Source organism: Lepisosteus oculatus, chromosome 2 (genome assembly GCF_040954835.1).
Source record: "Lepisosteus oculatus isolate fLepOcu1 chromosome 2, fLepOcu1.hap2, whole genome shotgun sequence".
Taxonomy (NCBI): domain Eukaryota; kingdom Metazoa; phylum Chordata; class Actinopteri; order Semionotiformes; family Lepisosteidae; genus Lepisosteus; species Lepisosteus oculatus.
The window spans coordinates 59,694,604-59,714,751 of NC_090697.1; the positions used below are offsets into that span (position 1 = coordinate 59,694,604).

At 36.1% G+C, this 20,148-nt stretch overlaps 1 protein-coding gene across 1 annotated transcript in view; it reads right to left on the minus strand.

Annotated features, from left to right (window-relative positions):
• Nucleotides 1-937: 937 nt before the first annotated feature.
• The window catches only part of emilin1b (elastin microfibril interfacer 1b), a 50,039-nt gene continuing 30,828 nt past the window's right edge, over nucleotides 938-20,148 (minus strand). Inside the window, exons 2-8 of the mRNA XM_015345737.2 lie at nucleotides 17,041-17,166; nucleotides 12,771-12,985; nucleotides 10,452-12,530; nucleotides 6,557-6,673; nucleotides 5,658-5,675; nucleotides 4,316-4,450; nucleotides 938-3,956 (exon numbers count right to left, since the gene is read on the minus strand). Coding sequence (XP_015201223.1) covers nucleotides 3,631-3,956; nucleotides 4,316-4,450; nucleotides 5,658-5,675; nucleotides 6,557-6,673; nucleotides 10,452-12,530; nucleotides 12,771-12,985; nucleotides 17,041-17,166 — 3,016 coding nt within the window. The 3' untranslated portion in view covers nucleotides 938-3,630. The remainder of the gene's footprint in view (nucleotides 3,957-4,315; nucleotides 4,451-5,657; nucleotides 5,676-6,556; nucleotides 6,674-10,451; nucleotides 12,531-12,770; nucleotides 12,986-17,040; nucleotides 17,167-20,148) is intronic.

Genomic DNA, 20,148 nt, shown 5'->3' on the forward strand with positions numbered 1-20,148 from the left:
AAGACAATATATCACTGCTTCAGATCAAAATATACTCTGGTGAACTTGACCATGCATACTGTAACTTATCAGGCTTTCTCTCCACTTAAATCAAGTAATGAATTAATAACATTTTTAACTATTGATGTATCAAATTTGCAGAATTTAAATTTCCTGACCAGTGAAGTTTAAATAGATCTTGTTTACACATGTTAAATTGCTAAGATTGTGAACTCAAGCAGTTGGAATGTTTTTGAGATAGTTCTGTCTAGACCCACACCTGCTGAAAGGTAATTGTCCTCGTATAGGAAATGTGCCCATCACTTTCCTATTTAGTTCTACAGAGTCACTGGTATATTGCTCCTAATAAGGCTATAACCTAGCCACCTGGATTTTTAAGGGGTGTTCTAAATGAATGGAGAGCTGGTCGAATGGATTTCTTTTCTTTTAAATGTTTGCCATAGCAATCCTGCTCTGAATCTTCAGCGGTACAGTATGGGTTACAGCATAGCCATGTGAACACTACTTTTTTCTTAAAAAATAACATGTAATTATCAATTATTTTTTTCTTACTGCACCCAATTCACTATTGTGACCAACTGGTGAATCACTTCTCTTACAACTGAAGTTCTCACACTGGGTCATGAATGATAATAGAAACACATGACTCCTCTAAAATGTGAGGTCATCTACTTTTCTCACTGTACACCCGCTGCTTAAACAACAGAACTGAGATGTCAGATAAAACATCAAATGCAGCTCTCATTTGAACTTATGCTGATACACAGCAAATTCAGGAAACCTTGCTAGACTTTGAATTCATTCAATTCCAGCAGCATTTAATCAATCCTGCTTCCTTTCGGACAGTGTGACAATGAATTCAGTATACTGGGTCATGTGCAACACATCAAGAAACATCCATATGCCTTCCAGGCAAAAAATCTAAACAAAAGCTGTGTGAAATTAAATACCTTTATTTGACCCACACGTGCAGATAAACAACGGAAAAGGAAAATACCGTGAGGAATTGCAGATTGAAGGTACACAAATTTATGGACACATTTCATATCATCAGAAGAAGATGCGCCAGTAAAAGTAACGGGACGCTGAGATTAAAAATAACCTACAAAAAAGGAGAAAATAGTGATAGGAAAGTTGTAGCACAAAAAAAAGATTTAAATACCTCTATCATTAAACCCTTTTTTATGGTGTGTGATATAAAAATAGTTCTTGGCTTCCAGTTTAATATATTACCCCCCACTCTAATTGAACCCCAGTTGGTCCAATGATCTAAAAGAATGAATAGGTAACAATAACCAGAACTTACTGAGAGCATTCTGGGACTGCACCTTAGTTAGAGAGCTTAGTTTTACGAGTGACTTTAAGATGCCATATTACCAAAGGGGATTCCACATCCCTGTCAGTGTCTGAGGTAAATCCAATTCAGTTTTTTAGTCTGGATCCAAAACAAGGGCAATGCTTTACTATTGCAAAGCATTGCTATTGTTTCCATGAAAAACAGCTTTGAGTGTTACATACAGTAGATAGAAAGTTATTGTTTGAAATTAATAAAAAAGCAGCATTTTCTTTTGTACAAATACTGTATTTGTGTGACATTTTGCAAAATGTCAGCAGTTTTGTTCATTGGTTTTGAGTCACAGTACTTGTTCTGTTTAATACTGATTAAATGTTAACCGAGCTGTAAAAATGACTTGTCTGACACAACAGATTTTAGAGATATTGATATTGTGACAGGGTGTGAACATCCACCAGTGGAGACCATGGTATCAAAAAATATGATCTAAGACTGTACATTATTAAACATCCAGATAAAGGATTAATCTGTTATTTTGCCAACACATTATTAAGCAATTAAGCAATAGCAGAACATTAATGCATGATTCTTTGAAATATATATTTTTAAAAAAATGTGTGTGTGCTGAAGCTACTGCCTTGTCATTTGCAATAAAGCAATTAACATTTCTAAAAAGCTCAGACAAGCTAGTACTATTTTCCCTTAAGATTTATATTGAATTACACTATTACACATATTGTATATGGAAATACTATGCTCAGCATCTTACATCCCAAGTATTAAACTCTAAATGGAAGCTCAAGCAATTATGCTGCAAAGAACAACCAAACTAAAGCATTTTTCAGGAATGAATCAGGAAAGCTCAGGTTAGTGCTGTATTCTGAAACTAATGTAGTACTTTTTTAAAAAAAAAAGTACTGAATACCTTTAGTGTTGAACAAGGCAGGTTAAGAAAGGTCTTTATTCAAGGATTCACAATTCTGAAGTTATCGATTAAACCAAACCACAGGAATACTTCAAAATCAATAAGGCACAAACGTGCACAGAATTTGCAGGTGTAATAGGCAGTGAAAATAGGAGGCACATCTTTACAAAAAATCTGAAGGAGTCTAAAACAAATTGCTGGGAATGAGGTTTAATACTTCAAAAAATTGCTTTAAAAAGCTATGAACCATCACAGCCATTACTCCCAGAGAAACATGAACATGTAAAATGTGAAAATGTTTTGGAGTGTGATTACAATTACTGCAGCGATGAAATTCTGGTGCATTTGATTAAAGTAAAAGAAAAACAAGGATTCCTTATACCACTACATAAATTAATGTTAGGATTATAAAAAATGTGTCTCAAACATACATTTAATATAATAATCACTGTTAAAACCACCAAAGTATACTTACAAAAGTCAAAAATATGTATCCTTTGAGGTTTGTGAAAGCTTTCAGTTTATCGACTTAATGGCAAGAAATAAACAGTAGTGCGAGTGTGAGCAACATCTAAGATTTAATCAAACTTCCAACTTAGCCTTAAAGACAGAAAACAGAAATGTATGGGTGGTGTGACATAAAAGGAAGCCCTTTGTATTAAACATTCAATGGAAGTCACTTAAGAACAATAATTATAATTCTGGTTTAAATGAGAAGGAAAAAGGCAATTCATCACTTTTAAAATTTAAGGAAAGGAATCACAGGATAACAACTCACCACATGAAAGGCCCCAAAAAAGTATGAAAAAGATTGTGTATGATTTATTTCTTCAATTATGTAAGTAACATCTTTCTAGTTTTAGTTAGATCAAGGCACTTCTGTTGTTAGATTATATAGCTTTACAATTTGCCTGTGCAGTCTGTATTCTTGTGAGGTTAAATGAAGTAAAAGTCATGGCACACAAAGAGGCATAAAATAACATTCTTTAAAACATTAACCATCTTAACACCAACATGAAAGGTAGAAACACTACTTCATTCCCACCCAGATAGCAAGTAAGGCAGGTCACAAAATAAGCTTTGGCAAATTAAAAATTCATTAAGAATTCAGTGTCTATAGTGTATGCTACAAATCAAGACTGTTGTAGTTGCATTAGCGGAAGTGGGCTGGAAATCTTAGAAAAAGTTCCTCACACATCCAGATATGATTTTGGTCATAAACAATTGCATATTGTTTTTCCTGTCTTCCAGGAGCAGTTAATACTGTAGGTCTTTTAGCGTCAGTGGGTTAACAAGAAAAAAATGACAGCCATTCAGTGCCTTCTTTCATTGAGGATAAACATGGTTAATTGGTAGCCTTTTTGCTACCCTTATGTCTTATTTATTCAGGTTTTTCTCCCAAAACAAGGGGTTAAATGAGATCTTCATACAAAAGCATTCCACTGAAAATTGTGAGGGGCTCCACTGAGTCAGCCAACTTGCCCATAACCAAGTCAATACAGACAGTGTCTCCAATGTTCAAGGGCAGGATAATGTTGAAGACTGCTAGAGAACCTGGGGTGGGTTTATTTTCTGCCACAGGTTTGTTCTCCAGGCCCTCTGGCTGGTAGCCTGCAGAATCCACTCTTAAAATCCCATAGTTTGATTTGGAGAGGACAGCTTCAATCTTCTCATTCTTGTGGCCTGTCAAGATGGCACTGAAGTAGTACCGTCCATCGTATGGTGCAGTAAAGATTCCTAGGAAAACAAAAATAGGTAAGAAACTGCTGACTTGTAATAAGGAGCTTACCAGCTTTGTTAAAGCCTTGATCTCTTCAGATAGCATTAAACACAACTACAGTCATAAGTAACCTTCAGGTAATTTTATTAATGTGCAATGAGTTTCATTTTCTATGTGGTCAAATTTAAAAGAAACAAAATATAAAACATTTTAGATGACTGAAAATAATACACAGAAATTAAAGTCAACATATATCTGTGTGTGTTTACTGCATGCTGCAATAGTTTTTCAGTCCATGCAAGCTTGGTTTTAATTTTTAATTTTATTTTTTCTTTTGAACTCCATCACCTCTTAAATCCCCTTGAGCAAAAAATACCTGTTGTAGGGTCGTAAAAACCTCCGTCGTTCACTAGTATCTTATCAAAGACAATAGTTCCAGAATTAACCAGGTTATGTGTCAGGCCAGCTGAAAAGGACACCCTTGGAGGCCGTGCATCTACACCAGGAAGACCTAGAGAAAGGAGGCAATATGGACACTGGCTTACTGAAAGACATACAAGATGTGTAGTTTTAATGATGGCATTTACACATCACATGCAGTCTCAAACACAACTACTGACACAATGTCCTGAATATGGCATACAGTAGTTGCAAAAAATAAAGATAACAGGACATTTCTGTGGAAGACACACACAATTTCCTGAGGCTGGACAAACAATCCTCAAAATCAAACCAGATTTAAAAAAATGCAATGTCCTTATGACAAGCATCCATCCATCCATTTTCTAACCACTCCTTCCAATTCAGGGTTGCAGGGGAGCTATCCCAGTAAGCAACGGGTACAAGTCAGGGTATACACTGGATGGGATGCCAGTCCTTTGTAGGGCATACACAGACATACACACACTCACATCAGGGCCAATTATCCCAGAAGCCAATTAACCTATCTCTTTGTATGGGTAGAAACCAGAGAAACCAAGGAGGAAACCCACATGAACAAGGGTTAAACATACAAGCTCCATACAAATAGTACACAGGTCCAGACTTGAACCTAAGGCAGCAACGCTAACAGCTGTGCTACTGTGGCACCTCTGACAAGCATCCTATTTAACAAATCTATGTAAAACCTAACTGGAGATTTCAATATATTACTGATTGCAGTCATGTTTTTAACCTGAAAGACAAGATTGTCATTCCCAGTATCTTTTGAAGATATTGAAGGTGAACTTCAAGGCAATAATGAGTTGAGTACAAAGCAGCTGGATGCTTAATGAAAGGGGTTGTAGGGGAATGGAAATGGCTGTATAGTAGTATCCTGGTAGTGCAAGGATTGTAAAGTGTAGCTGAAACATTACTGAATACAACAATGTATGAAAACATTCTGCAAAATTGCCAGAAGGTTTAGCTATCTGTATGCCAATGACCCAATCTAAAACAAGCTGATGAAAAATTTTGCAACACTTTAAGAAATCAAAGATAAATATGGATTGAGTGAGAGGCAGCACTATTATAAATATCTGAAAGCTGTATTAAATGTCAGCATAAGGAAGATTTGAAATAGTAAAACATGGGTGTTAATATTTTAAATTCTACACATCACCTAGATACTAAATGATTTAAATGACAATTTAAGCAGAAACAGGTATTCAGTGGTACATAGATGGATATTTTGTGAAGTCATGCTACAGAAAGGGTTTTGAAAAGATGGCATACAGTACCTTGTTCACCTCTGAGGCCTGAAATAAAGAAAAAAAAATGAATGCTTATTGTTTTATAATTTATTTGATACTGTTTGATATTTGATATTGGCACCACTTGTGCCAAGATAAACTATGTTTTTAAGTGTTAGCTAATTATTCTTCAGAACAAGAGGTAATCTTTACTCAGTGGCATGTCACTTGTTTGGATAAAACTGCATTCCATTTTCATCCAGTATTTGCCAACTGCAGTTTGAATCAAATACCAAATAAATCAGCCGATCACTGATCAACAATACCGATTTCATATTCAGTACCTTCAGTGCCCACTGTCAATATAAGTTCCTATTCTATCTGAAGTAATAACAAATACTAGCCTGTGAATCTTGCTATTTTAGTTGCAAAAATGTTAAAGAACTTCTAATTAACTTGATAAAATTACCGCTGAACAAACCATTACAAAATAAAATCAAATTGCAAACAGTTTACTTATGATTCTGACTTCATCGAGGGATTTTTGTGACTATCAAAACTATAGTAAAGCCAATTTCATTGTATTACATTAACTGGATTTACAGTGGATTTGCAGTATAATCAGCAAAAGATGCAAGAAAGAATTATAAATACTTCTTTACAACAGCTGGCCATCTATGGGTATATCCAGCTATATACAGTATATATACAGTACTGTATATTGCAATATACAGTATACTACAATATTGTAATATTGGTACAACATTAATAGGGATTGTATTCAGTTACAGCAAATACAAAGAATGAATGGCAGTTACATTTATCTTATACTGTATACAGCTGTATTTATTAACTAGTAAAATGGGCCATACTGTAACTGAGACATTTGTAACTAGAGTTTGATGGGCTGTCATGTCCTAGGAACTATGTGAAGTAAGGACACATACCTGGGGGACCTCTTTGTCCTTCTGGGCCTGTTCTGCCCACTGGCCCTTCTCTGCCTGGAGGCCCCTGTACCCCCTGAAGACCCCTCTCTCCCTTGGGACCAGGTGGCCCTGGGAGACCTAATGAAAAAATATAAAACCAGTGATATCACCACAGCTGAATTTATAAAACTGCTGTCACAAAAATTTCACAATGAACACACTATTCAATTTAGTGGAATTACTGTACATTTTGTAATTCCACTGATGGGAAGCCAAATTCTGCTTCTTTTAGCTATCTTTATAATCCAATGTAAGATACTGACTTTGGCAAGATGGTGATTGTGACTAGTTAGGTAAATAATAAGGCACATTAAGCAATGGAGAAGATGTTAGAAAAAAAACTGGAAAAGTATGGTGTATTAAGAGACTAGTCCTTTTAATGTTAAGCTTTTGCCACCCCAAAACCATGTAAGCAGTCTATGTTGGTGATTGATCAGTGGACATACAGTATAAGATAGTAATGCAAGTTAATGACAGAATTTCAATAAGAAACTCGGCCATCTCTGTCAGATATACTTGTAGCTTGTACTGTAGCTGTCAATATCCTTTTATACTCTCATGGATTCACCTGTGTAGGGTAATAGATTTTAAACCAATTAAACATAAATGTCTCAAAACTATTAATTTGTTAGTTTCTCAGAGATTATTGTGGGATGTAAACAACACCTGATGCAGTCTGTAGGTGATTTTATGTTGATATATTTTTATTTTTCAAGAGATGTATGCTTGCTGACAATACTGAGACCCTAAGGCATGGCAAGTACTTACTTGGAATCATTTTGTGTCCAGGTAAGATAGGCTGTGTATGACAGGTAAAATGGCAGATGTGATGTGATATGCTGGCTAGCATAACTGAATATGCTGCTCTACTCTGCCTAAAAACGACTAAAAAGTTCAGAATGCAAGAGAATGGAGTGGACAGTTTAGATATGTTCTGTTCATCTTAGGGTTGGAACCTGATTTAGTAATAAAATTAATTTAATTTTGCTGAGTGAATAAAGATGAGCAATGAATGATTGTGGCAATTAAAGATCTGTGTCACAATCGGTGAACATAGTGAAGTAGAGGCATTCAAATGGTTATGCTATAAAGTAACTATTAAAAAAGGTTTCATTGTCATAACATGCAAGGGAAAATTTTTGGAAGCTTATTGATAGTTTGACAACTAATATTCTAAACAATAGAGGGTTTAATAGAGAAAAAAGAGCAAATTTAACATAACATAAAGTAATACTATTGTATCAACTTTTTATGATGTTTGAAACATTTATAATGTTCAGAACTGATTATCCATGGTGTTCTGCAAAACAAAACTATTTAGATCAAAATTTACATGCATGCAATCACAGGCACTTAAGAACAGAAAATCTTAAGTTCTTTGAATAGCACTAAGGCCAATGATGTGTTTGGACACAGTAATTATAAAGATATTTAGAAGTACTATGACTCATACTTAACTCATATGATTTACCTATCTAGAAATTACAGGGTATTTCCTAATGCTTAGTAATCTGTAGGTGCAATCCTGGTACTTAGTTCTAATGATTCTGCGGAAGTCAGTAATAACAGATCCATTACTATGTTTGCAGCTGTGTCCAAAGTTTCTAAACATTGTAGCTAAGCAGCTTGATGGCACGTTCAGAGGATGAATATAATTTAAACACCTAAAGCAGTTTAGGTTTAGACCAAAGCACTTCACAGACACTTTTAATTATTTCCTCACAGGGAGAATAACATCTTTCCTTTAAAGTTTCCCTTTATTCTTTAGAAAGGATATAATCTCAGCCTAACAATGCTTAACCTTTGGGTTTGAAAGTAGAAGATTTCTTATTTATGTAAAATAATGCATCAAAATAGACTTTAGAATGGATGACATTTTACTGGATATAAAACAATGTGAACTTCCTTTCAGAATTCCGCATTGTGTGTCCCCTATGGCACAGCACTAGAGATGTTATTTTTTACTCTGTGTGTTAATGATTTCCTTGAGGCTTATTCTAGTGCTGAATTATTAACTCCATGGAACATCTTGTGCTGACATACAGATTAATGCTGAAAATATAGTTGAATGAGTAAACAGTCAGAATCTCACAAAACGTTACTAGCAAGTTAGCAGTTAAATTCTGTAATTTTCTAAATTTCTACATAATTTTTGGGTATTTGAGCCAAAATAATTTATTATGATTTTCTGAATTACATCATCTATTTATTTGTGGAAAGTACACATTGGTTTGGACCTACTGTAACACTTTCAATATTTGTACTATTAGTTTTACCCCCCAGGCAAATACATCTTTATAGTATATTTGTTAGTTTGAAATTATTTTTTTCCTGGTCCTTTTCCAAAAAAAAGGTAAGCAACACAATGCTGTAATTTCGAAATAACAGGTGTAATCCTATAATTGGCTGAGACTAAACTAATGAACAAAGTTCTTAATACACTCTTTTGCATATTTAATTGCATAGCCATCCAAAGAAGTTGATGAACGTGCTTCCTTTTATTAAAGGTAGATGCTTTCTTACAGGTGCGGTTCCTGAGTTAATTTAGCAACTATCATCCCATCATGCTTAGGATCATGTATAAAAAAGGCTGGACAGACCCAGCTGTCTCACTGGAAGCCTGGGTAGAAGAAGGGATCTCAGCAACATTAAGAAAGGGATAATTGTTGGGGCACATTTGCCAGGAGCTTCAGTGACAAATGCTTCTCAACGTGATGATGTTTCATGAGGAACAGTGGCCAACATGATGTTGACATGGACATGTGAGGAAAAAACATAATAAATTAGGGGCAACTGTGGATGAAAGTGCATACTCCTCAACCATGATGGCCGTGCATTGCTTTGAGATGCAAGTTAAATAGATGAACAAATCTGAATCGGTTGACTGGAAAGGTCAATCTAATGCATGAGCAGCATGTTTTCTTCATGTGCAGTCCATCAAGAACTTCACGAAGATAGGGCTGCATCATAAACATCTTATTACAGCTAAAAAAGGACTTTTGCAAGTAAAGTGGTGTAAAGAACACAAAGAACAACTGTTAGATGAGTCATACTACACCCTGTTTCTCAACAAGCAGACAAGAACATGTGTGGTGCACACTAAAAGACGCTTGAGAGTTTGTTTCCCATTATGAAGGGTTCTGGCAGCTCTGTTACGATATGGGGGTGCATTTTCCTGGCATGATTTAGGTCCACTCAAACCCTTAGAGGGCAAGATAAATGCCAATAAATACAAAGCCATTCTGATCATGTTCATCCAATGGTAAAGCATTTCTGTTCTGATGGAAGTGAAATCATGCCCCCAGCTTTCCCCAGTCTTGCCCCACTGGACAATGCCCCCACCCAGAGAGCATGAGTGGTCACTGAATGATTTGATGAGCAACGATGTAAACCATATACTGTACCATAACCATCCCAGTCACCAGATATCAACTGAATAGAACACTTATAGAAGGTTCTGAGGAATGTATTGGTAGTGCCTGAGACAGTGATTTTTGCCATCATCAACAAAACACCAGATTATAGAATTTGTCATGGAAGGATGGTGTTGCATCCCTGCAGCAGAGTTCTAGACACTTGTAGATTCAGTGCCAAGGTCCATTGAAGCTGTTTTGGCAGCTTGTGGTTTCCCAACGCCTTATTAAGGCACTCTATGTTGGTGTTTCCTTTATGTTGGCTGTTACCTGTACTATATATACATTCCATTTACTGTCAAGTGTTTTGCTGCAGTTCTGCAACCCCATTGTCAGTGCTTCCTATATTATCATAGAAAGGCTTTGTAAACTGAATATATACAGTAGATGCAGAGAATGAGTAATTCTTTAAATTTAAAATCTTAAAAATACAATATACTCACCAATGAAGTCCTGACTTGTGAAGTTATTGAACTCATTGAATATGTAGAGCATAGAAGAGTTCAGGATTTTCAGTTTCCGATTAATCCCATCCAACTCTGTGCTCTGAATGATGTCAAATTGGGCACTGTGACTAGTCACAGTGGTGTTAAGCTTATTGACACAGTTCCAGAGACTGGATACATGCTTATTTAGACCATCCTTGATTTTCTGAAGGCTATCTGAGACAGAGTCCAGTTTTCCGCACAGGTTCTCCATTTTTGTGATCCTTTTTTCCAGTGCATTTGATGACTGCTTGCAGTCACCCATTTCTACCATGAAATTGTTGCCAAACCGATGAATCTCTTTACTGACATGGTCGAACCTCCCTTTGCTGTCTTCAATATGCTCGCTGACCTCCTGCTGAATTTTATCAATCTCAGAGATGATTTTATCTTTAGTGTTGCTCAGGTCATAAATGACACTACTGTGTGTTTGTATTGTGTGTTCCAGGCCTTTGAGAGTATCATTAATTGAACTGAATGTCAGAATAACCCCAGAAAGCTCTCCTTGAATAGAATTGAAGTTGGCATTGGATGGCCCACTGACACTGTAGCCATCCAATGGTTTCTGCTCATCACCAGTGGGCTTATTTAAAATGATCTTACACTGTCCACTGCATTTCTGTACCTCTTCCTTTAATTTTCCAACCTCCTCCTGTAAGGTTGAGCACACTTGAGAACAGGTTGTTTCATCAGAATCAATTTGATTTCGTAGGTTATTGAGATCTCTGTTCCACATATTAAAATTGTCATTGGTTTGGTTCCTCAGTGACATCAAGTCCCCTTCCAGGGAATTGCAGACATCACAGTTCTTAGATGTGACCTCCAGCGTATTTTCCAAGTCTTCAATATCATTAACTATCCTGTTGAAATGCTCACCATTCTCCCCTGTTAAAGCCTTTATTTTGCGGATTTCATGGCTGATACCCACAACTTTGTCAAATAAAGAATCTCCTGACACTGAAAGGTCCTTTATCCTATCATTAAATTTGCGTATCTCTCCTGTATTCTCAATGACCTTCCATTCTAAAGTCTTCACTGTGTCAACAACTTCATCTCCTGTCCCTGACCCACTGCTGCTGGTACAGGTTTTGTCACAACTATTTACCGCAGAAGCCAGTGAATCATTCAGGTTAGAAATCAGGTTTTCAAGTTCCTCAAGGTGCTCTTCATTAGCATAAACTGAGTCCTTTAAACCACTGACATCAATCTCTAAGTCAGAAATCTTTTTTCGGTCATCATCAAAATGAGTAATGAACTCATGCCTTATGTCACTTAGCTCCCTATGGAAATAGTCTTTCAGATCGTTTTCAACAGAGGCACACTGTTCTTCAGCTCTTTTTTCAGTGTTGTTCAGCCGTTCTTCTAGATCTTCCACATAGCTTCTGATATCATTTTTATTGTCCAGATGACCATTCACAATGTAGGTCTCTGATATTGAATCCATCTTTGTCTCAATGTCACTGACTTTGGTCCTAAGATCAGTAACTTGACTGCAACAGCTCTGGGACCTGGACAGATTCTCCTGAACACTCTCAAATGTCTGTCTGTTACGTTGATCCATGGAACTGATTTGCTTCTCTAGCCTTTGGATCCTTTCATGGTCTTCCTGCTGCTTCCTCCTAAGGTCCTCTATTCCAGACTGACAGGTTGAACAAAGTTTTATTCTCTGCTCCAAATCCTTGAGAATCTCTGATTTCAACTCTGTAAATTTCTTTTGCACCCTTATGTCAGTAGTGTCCAACTCATTGCCAGTCCCCTTTCCATTTGCTAAGTGATTGTTAATAATTACCAGTTTTTCATCATGTGCCTGTGTGCGGTTGTCCAGTTGATCAAGCTTCGTCTGAATAACATCAATAGTGTCCTTCATCTCTGAGTCTGCAGCGTCAAAATGTGTGTTGCCATTTAATCCTGGCTTGCGTATTTCCTCCTGGAATTTTTCATTTAGTCCACGCAAAGTGGACTGCAAATCATGGAGGTCTTTGGTTAGGCTCTGGATTTTGTCTTCTAGCTGTTTCACCTTGTCAGTGTCACCCCTACCTGTTGATAAGAACAAGGAACTGCCTTTTTAGTCTGCTTACAGAAAGCAAATGCTTCAAATAATATTTTACATTGAACAACAATGAGCATACTGTTCTCTCCCTTGGCTCTCAGTACATACTATATCACATCCATAATTCTCAATATTCTGAGTATTGTAATTAGATAGTACTGTATATATTAACATATAATACTAATGTAACTAAAGGCACTTATCAACAAATGTATGCAGGTTTTTACCTTCTCCTCCAATTTGCACTGTCCCTGAGTTTGAACCGGTCTGCCCTGGACGTTTAGGACGAGGCCTGGCAGTAGAGATTTGGGTCACATGTGACTGTCCTCCACTAGGACCCTCACTGCAGTCATCTCCAGAGAAACCATGACAACATTTCCATTCCATCTCTGTGACCATCTTATAGGCCACTTTATACCTGGGCCTCATATATGTCCGATACCTGGAAAAAGAAAACATCAGAGGTGAAAGTATGTGTCATGTTGCTTCAAAATGAACCAGAGCAACTTAAATGCGATACTGCTGGTTGAAAACACTCTGGAAAAAGTTATGCATAACACAGCATAGGTATGTTTTAACCATTTTATTCATTTGATGTCTTTAGGTCCCATGTGGGAAATGCACTACTTCACATTGTTCTCTAAATGCATTTTTTTCTAAAGCTAAATCAAACTTTTAAAAATATAAAAAAATTAAATTTAAAAAGTTGAGTGAATGAAAGAACCTAGCATTCCTAATTATTTTTCCCTAATGTAAAATACATCATCCACTTAAGTGCACTGTAAAGCTCAAGTAAATGTATTCACCTTTGTATTTAAAATAGCAGCACAAAAGTAAGAAACCAACTGAAACTGCCATCCAGCACTGTTTGTGAATCAATCTTGCTCTTTACAAATGTAGTATAAGGATATACATTTACACATATATATGCTCCTTAAGTATCTTTTGTACTCTTTTTTAAAAATATTTTTGGGGATAGAAGTAATAAAAATAGCAACATAGAAAAACAATTCAGTTTTCCTCTGTGTTTCCCTCTTCCCATCCCAAGAACCAAACCCAAGTGGAAACCCCTCTCCCTTCCTCCCAATGCTTAACCCCTATACAGGTGGAAATCTGTTCCTTTCCAAACCACAGAGAACTGCCATAATTCCTATCCCAAGGAATGGGCTTAGTAAAACCAAAAATCCAAAAATCAGACAGTCACTTCCTCAGCCCTGTGAAGCCATGTAAGCTCCATATGTACAAAGTCAAGAAAGGAAAGGGCCCACTGACACTGGGGAAAGGAATGTGGAAGCTGTAGGTGCTGAATGACCATCCTCTTAGCCACAGTGATATATCCAACCAAAGCTGCTACCGCAGCACAGATAAATCTAACAATGAGCATTTATTCAGAGATAGAAGCAGTGGAAAAGAAAAGAAACTTTAGCATTCTTAAATCATTTTCCCATATCCCAAAAGGACATTTTGCTTTGTAGCCTTTTTTCAAACCTAAAAAAATAATTTATTGCACACATACTGTAAAGCCCATAAATTTGCTTTCTGCTGCCAGCATATATCATGCAAACCTAAAAATAAATTAACATCTGTCTTCCGTCTGTGAAATCTAATTGTTTCAATCAAGACACCAAAGAGCTGATCAAAGTGGTCACACTGTACAATGCTTAATTAAAAAATATACTGGTAATGGAAATGTCAATGTAACGAGTTAAGGGATTCTCTCTTCTGCCATAACTGTCTTTGTAGCTTGGAAACAGCATAATACTAGGCTGAAAACAATAACATTTTTGATTAAAAGCATCATTAAATATGATTAAGAATATGAAGCTAAAAACCTATTGCTTGTAAAAAACATTTTTAAATTTTTATTCTGTAGTTGTATACTGTATATAGTTTTCATGTTCTTCTAATAAAATCCCATACAGACTGATAGTGTACTGAACGTAATTGGCTTTAATTGTAGATTCAGATTGCATGGTTAAACAGATTAGTCATTGTTAAGCAATTGTTATTGAGTTACATACTGTAATTGCATTCCAAAAATGTAGTCACGAATCATCATCCTAATATTGGATTTTATATTTCACACTGTAAGCTGTGTATTAACTTTGAAAACATATTTCACAGCAATGACATATCACAAGCTCCCTTTATTTGAATAGCCTTGTTTTCATTTCTACGGGCTAATACTTGTCCATTATGAGGGAACAGAAAACAAGTAGTTAGGATAACACATTCACAAAGCAGAAAAAACAGAGGTGTTAGAAGTAGTTTATTTTTTAAGGTTCCATGTGGTGGTTAATTGTGGTTTAGGAATTCAGTGCCTTGCCATTCTTTACATAGTATAGTATGCGAGTCCAATCTGGGCTAATGAAATTAAACATTTCCAGCTGGATATGTGCATGCTGGCTGTCATTGGAAAATGGATGCCAAATAGTAATTCTTGACACAGTCTTCAGCCCTAACACGTTCTACCAAAACGGGACTATTCAGGATCATTTAAAGCTATACGTCATCTTCTTTACCACTGTTTGCCTGCTGGTTCCAGAGTTAAGTTTTTAAATGGCAAACAAACCAGCTGTTTATGTTGGCAGCAAGCTACATTCAATTTGGTTATTTTAATGTGCTGCTCAGGTTTACATTACAAGGCAAAATAAATCAACACTGATTTGTACCTTGAGCATGGTAATTTACCCTAGTTACTCCACTATAGCCAGCTGTATAAATGAGGACAAGCACTGCTGCAGGGGGAGTAGACTGGCATCTCATTCATTGGGGGTCATATGCTCTCAGTCCAGTTAATGCTTTGGTATGAGATGAGCTCTGGCCCAATACTATGCTCTTTACAGACTATGCCTCTCTTGTCCAAAGGATCTTTGCAAGTACCCATAGGACAAATCTGCCATGAATTATGGGTTTCAATTTGAAGTTGGTAGAGGCATACAAGGTTTTGATTTTATTCATGCACAGATGTTCTAAGTCAAGTGTTATTTCCTTCTAAGAAGTGGATCCAACTGCAAAGAATTAAAAGGAAAATAAAATGATGGGAAGTCTGAAGTATGTCTGGCTAGTCACCCACCTATAGTTCACCAACTATTAACTGTGGTTCATTTAAGAATTTCATAAGTCATTGTGGTGGTTTTCATGTTTTAGAACTGAAGTTTGAAATGGTGGTACATAGATTGGAATAGATTGGAACACCAGACCATTAATTTTACAGGCAAACAAATATTTTTTGCATTAAAAAGGCAAAAGCCAGCAGTAGCCAGTAATTACATCATACAGTATATCATCATACAGTATGCTGTTAACAGGAATCTGTAAAGTATGGAAAGATGCCACCTTTACTGCAAATTAAAAAAAAGTGGCATTATGATCTGAACGCTACAAGATAGTGTCTTTTCATTAAACACAGTCAATTCAACAATAAAACTGTGATTTAAGTCTAGCTGAAAAACAAGCATATGCTTTTATTGAAGAGTAAAGAAACACAATATATATCTAGTGCACCACAACCAGATCAGACAAGCAGTTTCTCAGTGCTATAAATACCAGAGACTAGGAACTTTCCTCCTTTGACTTTGATGTGTTGAGTATATGATTCATGACAGCATTCATATCTGTGTCCATATGCGTATTAAACTCTACATGATCTACAGTAGCTAGGATTTGGTCAGAAGGTAGTAGGTACACAAGATGTAAAAAAATACATCGTTTACCTAAAATATTAATTTTCAAATATACCCGTCTCCCTAGGTCATCTTTCCCTGACCTCCTTATGGAAATTCAAAAATTAATTCATACAGTAATACAATTACTGCACCCTGTTTCTTTCTCTATAGAAGAGGAGGCTGCCACATAGTAATAATTGTTATTTTATAAAACATCATATTGATTATAATTAAACGCCTGTATCATACTGTAACTATACATAATTTTCCGATGTAGCAAATCTAAACAAAGAGCACATTTGCTAGACACATTTAGTCTGCACACATTTAAGTAGAAAACAGAAACATAAGTCATAGGTATCAGAGGCCAAATCCAGTGTCAGGGAGGAATAAATAATGTCTTGAATTACATTATTTATTCCATTTTGAAAGCAAAGATGCTTTCCATTCTGTTAGGTCATCTATACATCAACAGTGATTAAAATAAAAAGCCTTTATAACTCTTATTTTTATTAGAATTCCAGCAATAGGTTTCATTTGCAATTTTTAACACATTAATGTTCTGAAGCAAACTTGTAAATCTACATCTTGAATGAAGTAAACTGTACTGAGTATTTAAGAAATGGGCCAGATCATAATAAATCTGCCTTTTTTAACTTCATTTTTGAATACCCATGTACAGCATATAAAACAAAATCTTCAGAATTTTAAAATTTTCAATTCACTCCCAATACAGTACGTCTCTGTGTTGCTACAGTATACATTATGTGAGTTTTCAGAGAATCTGATATCAGTTTGAAATAACTATAAGATATAATGGGCTACTCACGTCACCACACGGGAACACTGAATTTGTCCCCAGGAGCAGGGCTGGTAGTCTGGCTTCACATAGGTCTCCACACCATCCTCAACAACACAGCTCACTGTCCGCGTAGCCACATACGCACACCAGTTTCTGTGAAAATAAAGAGAAGTGCATAAAAGTGTTCAACAAATGTTTCAAAAGCAGTTTCAAGCTACATATAGTACATGAAGGACACAATTATAGGCTTAATTAAGGAGCATTTTATTGTATTTACATCACACCTGCATAAATCTAAACCCACCAAACGAAAAACCAATATGGATTTTCTAAAATATGTTTGAATCATATTAAGTGGTACTGTATTCCTGTTAGACGCTATTCAGAAAAAGCTCACATTTGTCCTTTTATATGTAAAACACACAGTTCAAACATCGGTTGGCCAATAAAAGTGCATGAGGTTTCTCCAATCTCTTCATATACAGTAGTCTACACTGTATCTCTTCAAGTGGCAGGTAACCTACAGGTTCTCTGAGTTAGGGGAGCAGTTCAAGAATTTATATAAGGTAAATCGCTTCACACTGAAGGCAGTACTCCTGAATCTTATCTGACTCCAGTTGACTTTTTGCTTGAAGGAATACATACTACAGTACCATTAACAAGAGTTGATTTCAGAAATGTTGCTCATGTACCAGGCTGTATGCCTCAGAACCTTACTGTCAGAGCTGTTACAGTATCTGCTGTGGACATACAGTATGACTTTATTTTTAAGGCTCATAGGTAGGGAATCTGGAGTGGGATATGAACCAAGAGAGTTGTGGCAGTGGTGTAATGTTATGTATTGGACTTGTTATGTTTGAAAAAAAAAAAACTAAATTAAAAATTAGCTCACATAACATTTTTACATTTTCCAAAGTACTGTAATTTCTCATAATACAGACTTATAGTTACAAACTTTCGTGGTGTTAAAATGTCTTTAATTGAATCAAATGGAATTAGGTCCTGATACCAGCTAGCTATGCAAACAAATTTTAAAGCTGAATAATTCCAACCCCTGCAGTCAGGGATTGCTAGTGCGATAACATGTGGGATAAAGACTGAAAGGAACAAGAATGTCTACAGTAAACACATGAAGAAACTCTTGAAGACACTAAATTACATACTTTATGAACGGACCTGGATTTTTGGTAACCTGTATCCTTAAAACAATGAGTGCTGTAATTCTGTTAATAACCACAACTGCATGTCAGTTTAAATTATAGTCCTGTTGACACCTGATAAATTTAGGGCCTGCCATTTAAAATTCCATTCCCCAACAGACCATCCCCCCACCTGTGTTACAATATTTTACAAGGAACACCTTTCAGAGCTATGGTTTATTTTAAGAGCAAGCAGTCACTACAGATTCCGGGAATGTAAATGTTAGTTCTGGCCATTTCATAATGCTAAAAAGCAGCTATAAAAGCATATAACATGATAGGAATTCCAGATTGTCAGCCACAGACAGCTGTTTTGACTTTTGCTGTTAAGTTTGATTTTTATATTTGTAGATTAAAATTTAATCTGCTTAGGTGGTTCTGCTTTCTAGGGTTGTGAAAGAACCAGATATAATTAATATTCTTATTTACTGTATATTCTTAAAAGATGTTCCTTTTAAGTTATTTATAAATAAGTTTCTCTGTAAAAGTTTCTTGGGATGTCTTGCAAGAACACAAAGTGGGATATTGTAACGCTTACGGCCGACAGGCACTGTGTAAGAGCCGGCGTACCAGAGCAGGTGACGTCACCGCCCTTCCCTGTGATAGCAGGACTACAGCTACTGGGCTGTAGAGAGATCTCTCTTCAGCTCACGGGGCTAGGTCGCTGCAGAGAGACGTGGGAGTCCCGGGTTCGAGCCTCAGTCGGGATGGGGCCGACCTAATGCGGCAAGGGTGCCTGCCTGAGCCCCTGTTGTGTTACAATATTTATTTCTGTGTCAGACATCTGCATAATTTGCACACAAAGATTACTTAAAGTCTAATGGAATAGTGTATTTTGATTGTGAAGACTTTTAAAGAAGGTAGATTCAATTTCTAATTACAAACAGAAACTGGGTCAGTTTAGATGTGTCATTGTTTAAATAAGGCCCACAAAAATGCCTGATTATACATATCTCACAAACATTTTGTCTACAGGTAGGTCTACAGCAGAGAGGATATGGGGCATTTTTCTCTGACGCTTCACAATTGCTTGTATTTTTCTTTTGCTGGTAAATGTTTGCTGTGATGGAAGACACCTTGAACTGTTCTAAAACAAGAACTGGTCTGCATTTTTTTCAGGTTTTGGTTGTTTTTCCTTCAATTTAAGTTAAACTTTAAATCACAAACCATCACTTTCACAGCAAAGTTAGGCTATTATAAATCTACAAGTTTAGATTTCCATGCTGATACGTAGAAAGAAGAATAAACACAGCCTACACACATCTGCAGAAGACTCCATAGCTGAAACAACTTTCTACTTTAAGCATTTAACCTCTACATGTTCTTTTGCAGCTTGCATACTGATGAAGCTCACCACTTGATTCATTTGCAAATCTAAACAACTTAGTCTCCATGAATGATTATGGCTCACTATGGTCTGTGAAAATGCCTTTTCCTGAATAATTTCCTGTATGTCCTTCACTTACTTAACCTAATGAATTTTAATTCAAATGGTCAAAAGTTCACAGAATCATGTAAATATTATGGTAAATCTTTCATCTTCTAACTGCTTTCAGTTCAGTGTTGACAGGAAAATCTTCTAACCAACAATGTGTAAGTACATTGCGTCAGTCCCATATAAACCTTTGAAATCCTTGTATCATTTTATTTAAATTATTTGATGTTATTAACAGAATACATAGGTAATTGTAATTGTAATTTAATTTAAATGAAATTATTTTCCTACACAAAACTTACAAGTTAAAATTAAAAAACAGTAAATGTTTTTCAGAGAGCACGTTGATCCCAACAGTACAGGCCTTACAATCTGAAGCATGGGCAGACTGTAACCAAACATTTTTAAATGTGTTACATAATGGATAAAGCACTTCTAGGGAACTGGAGATGACTTACGTATTCTTATGTACTGCGTAATGTACACTGACAGGCAGGTTTG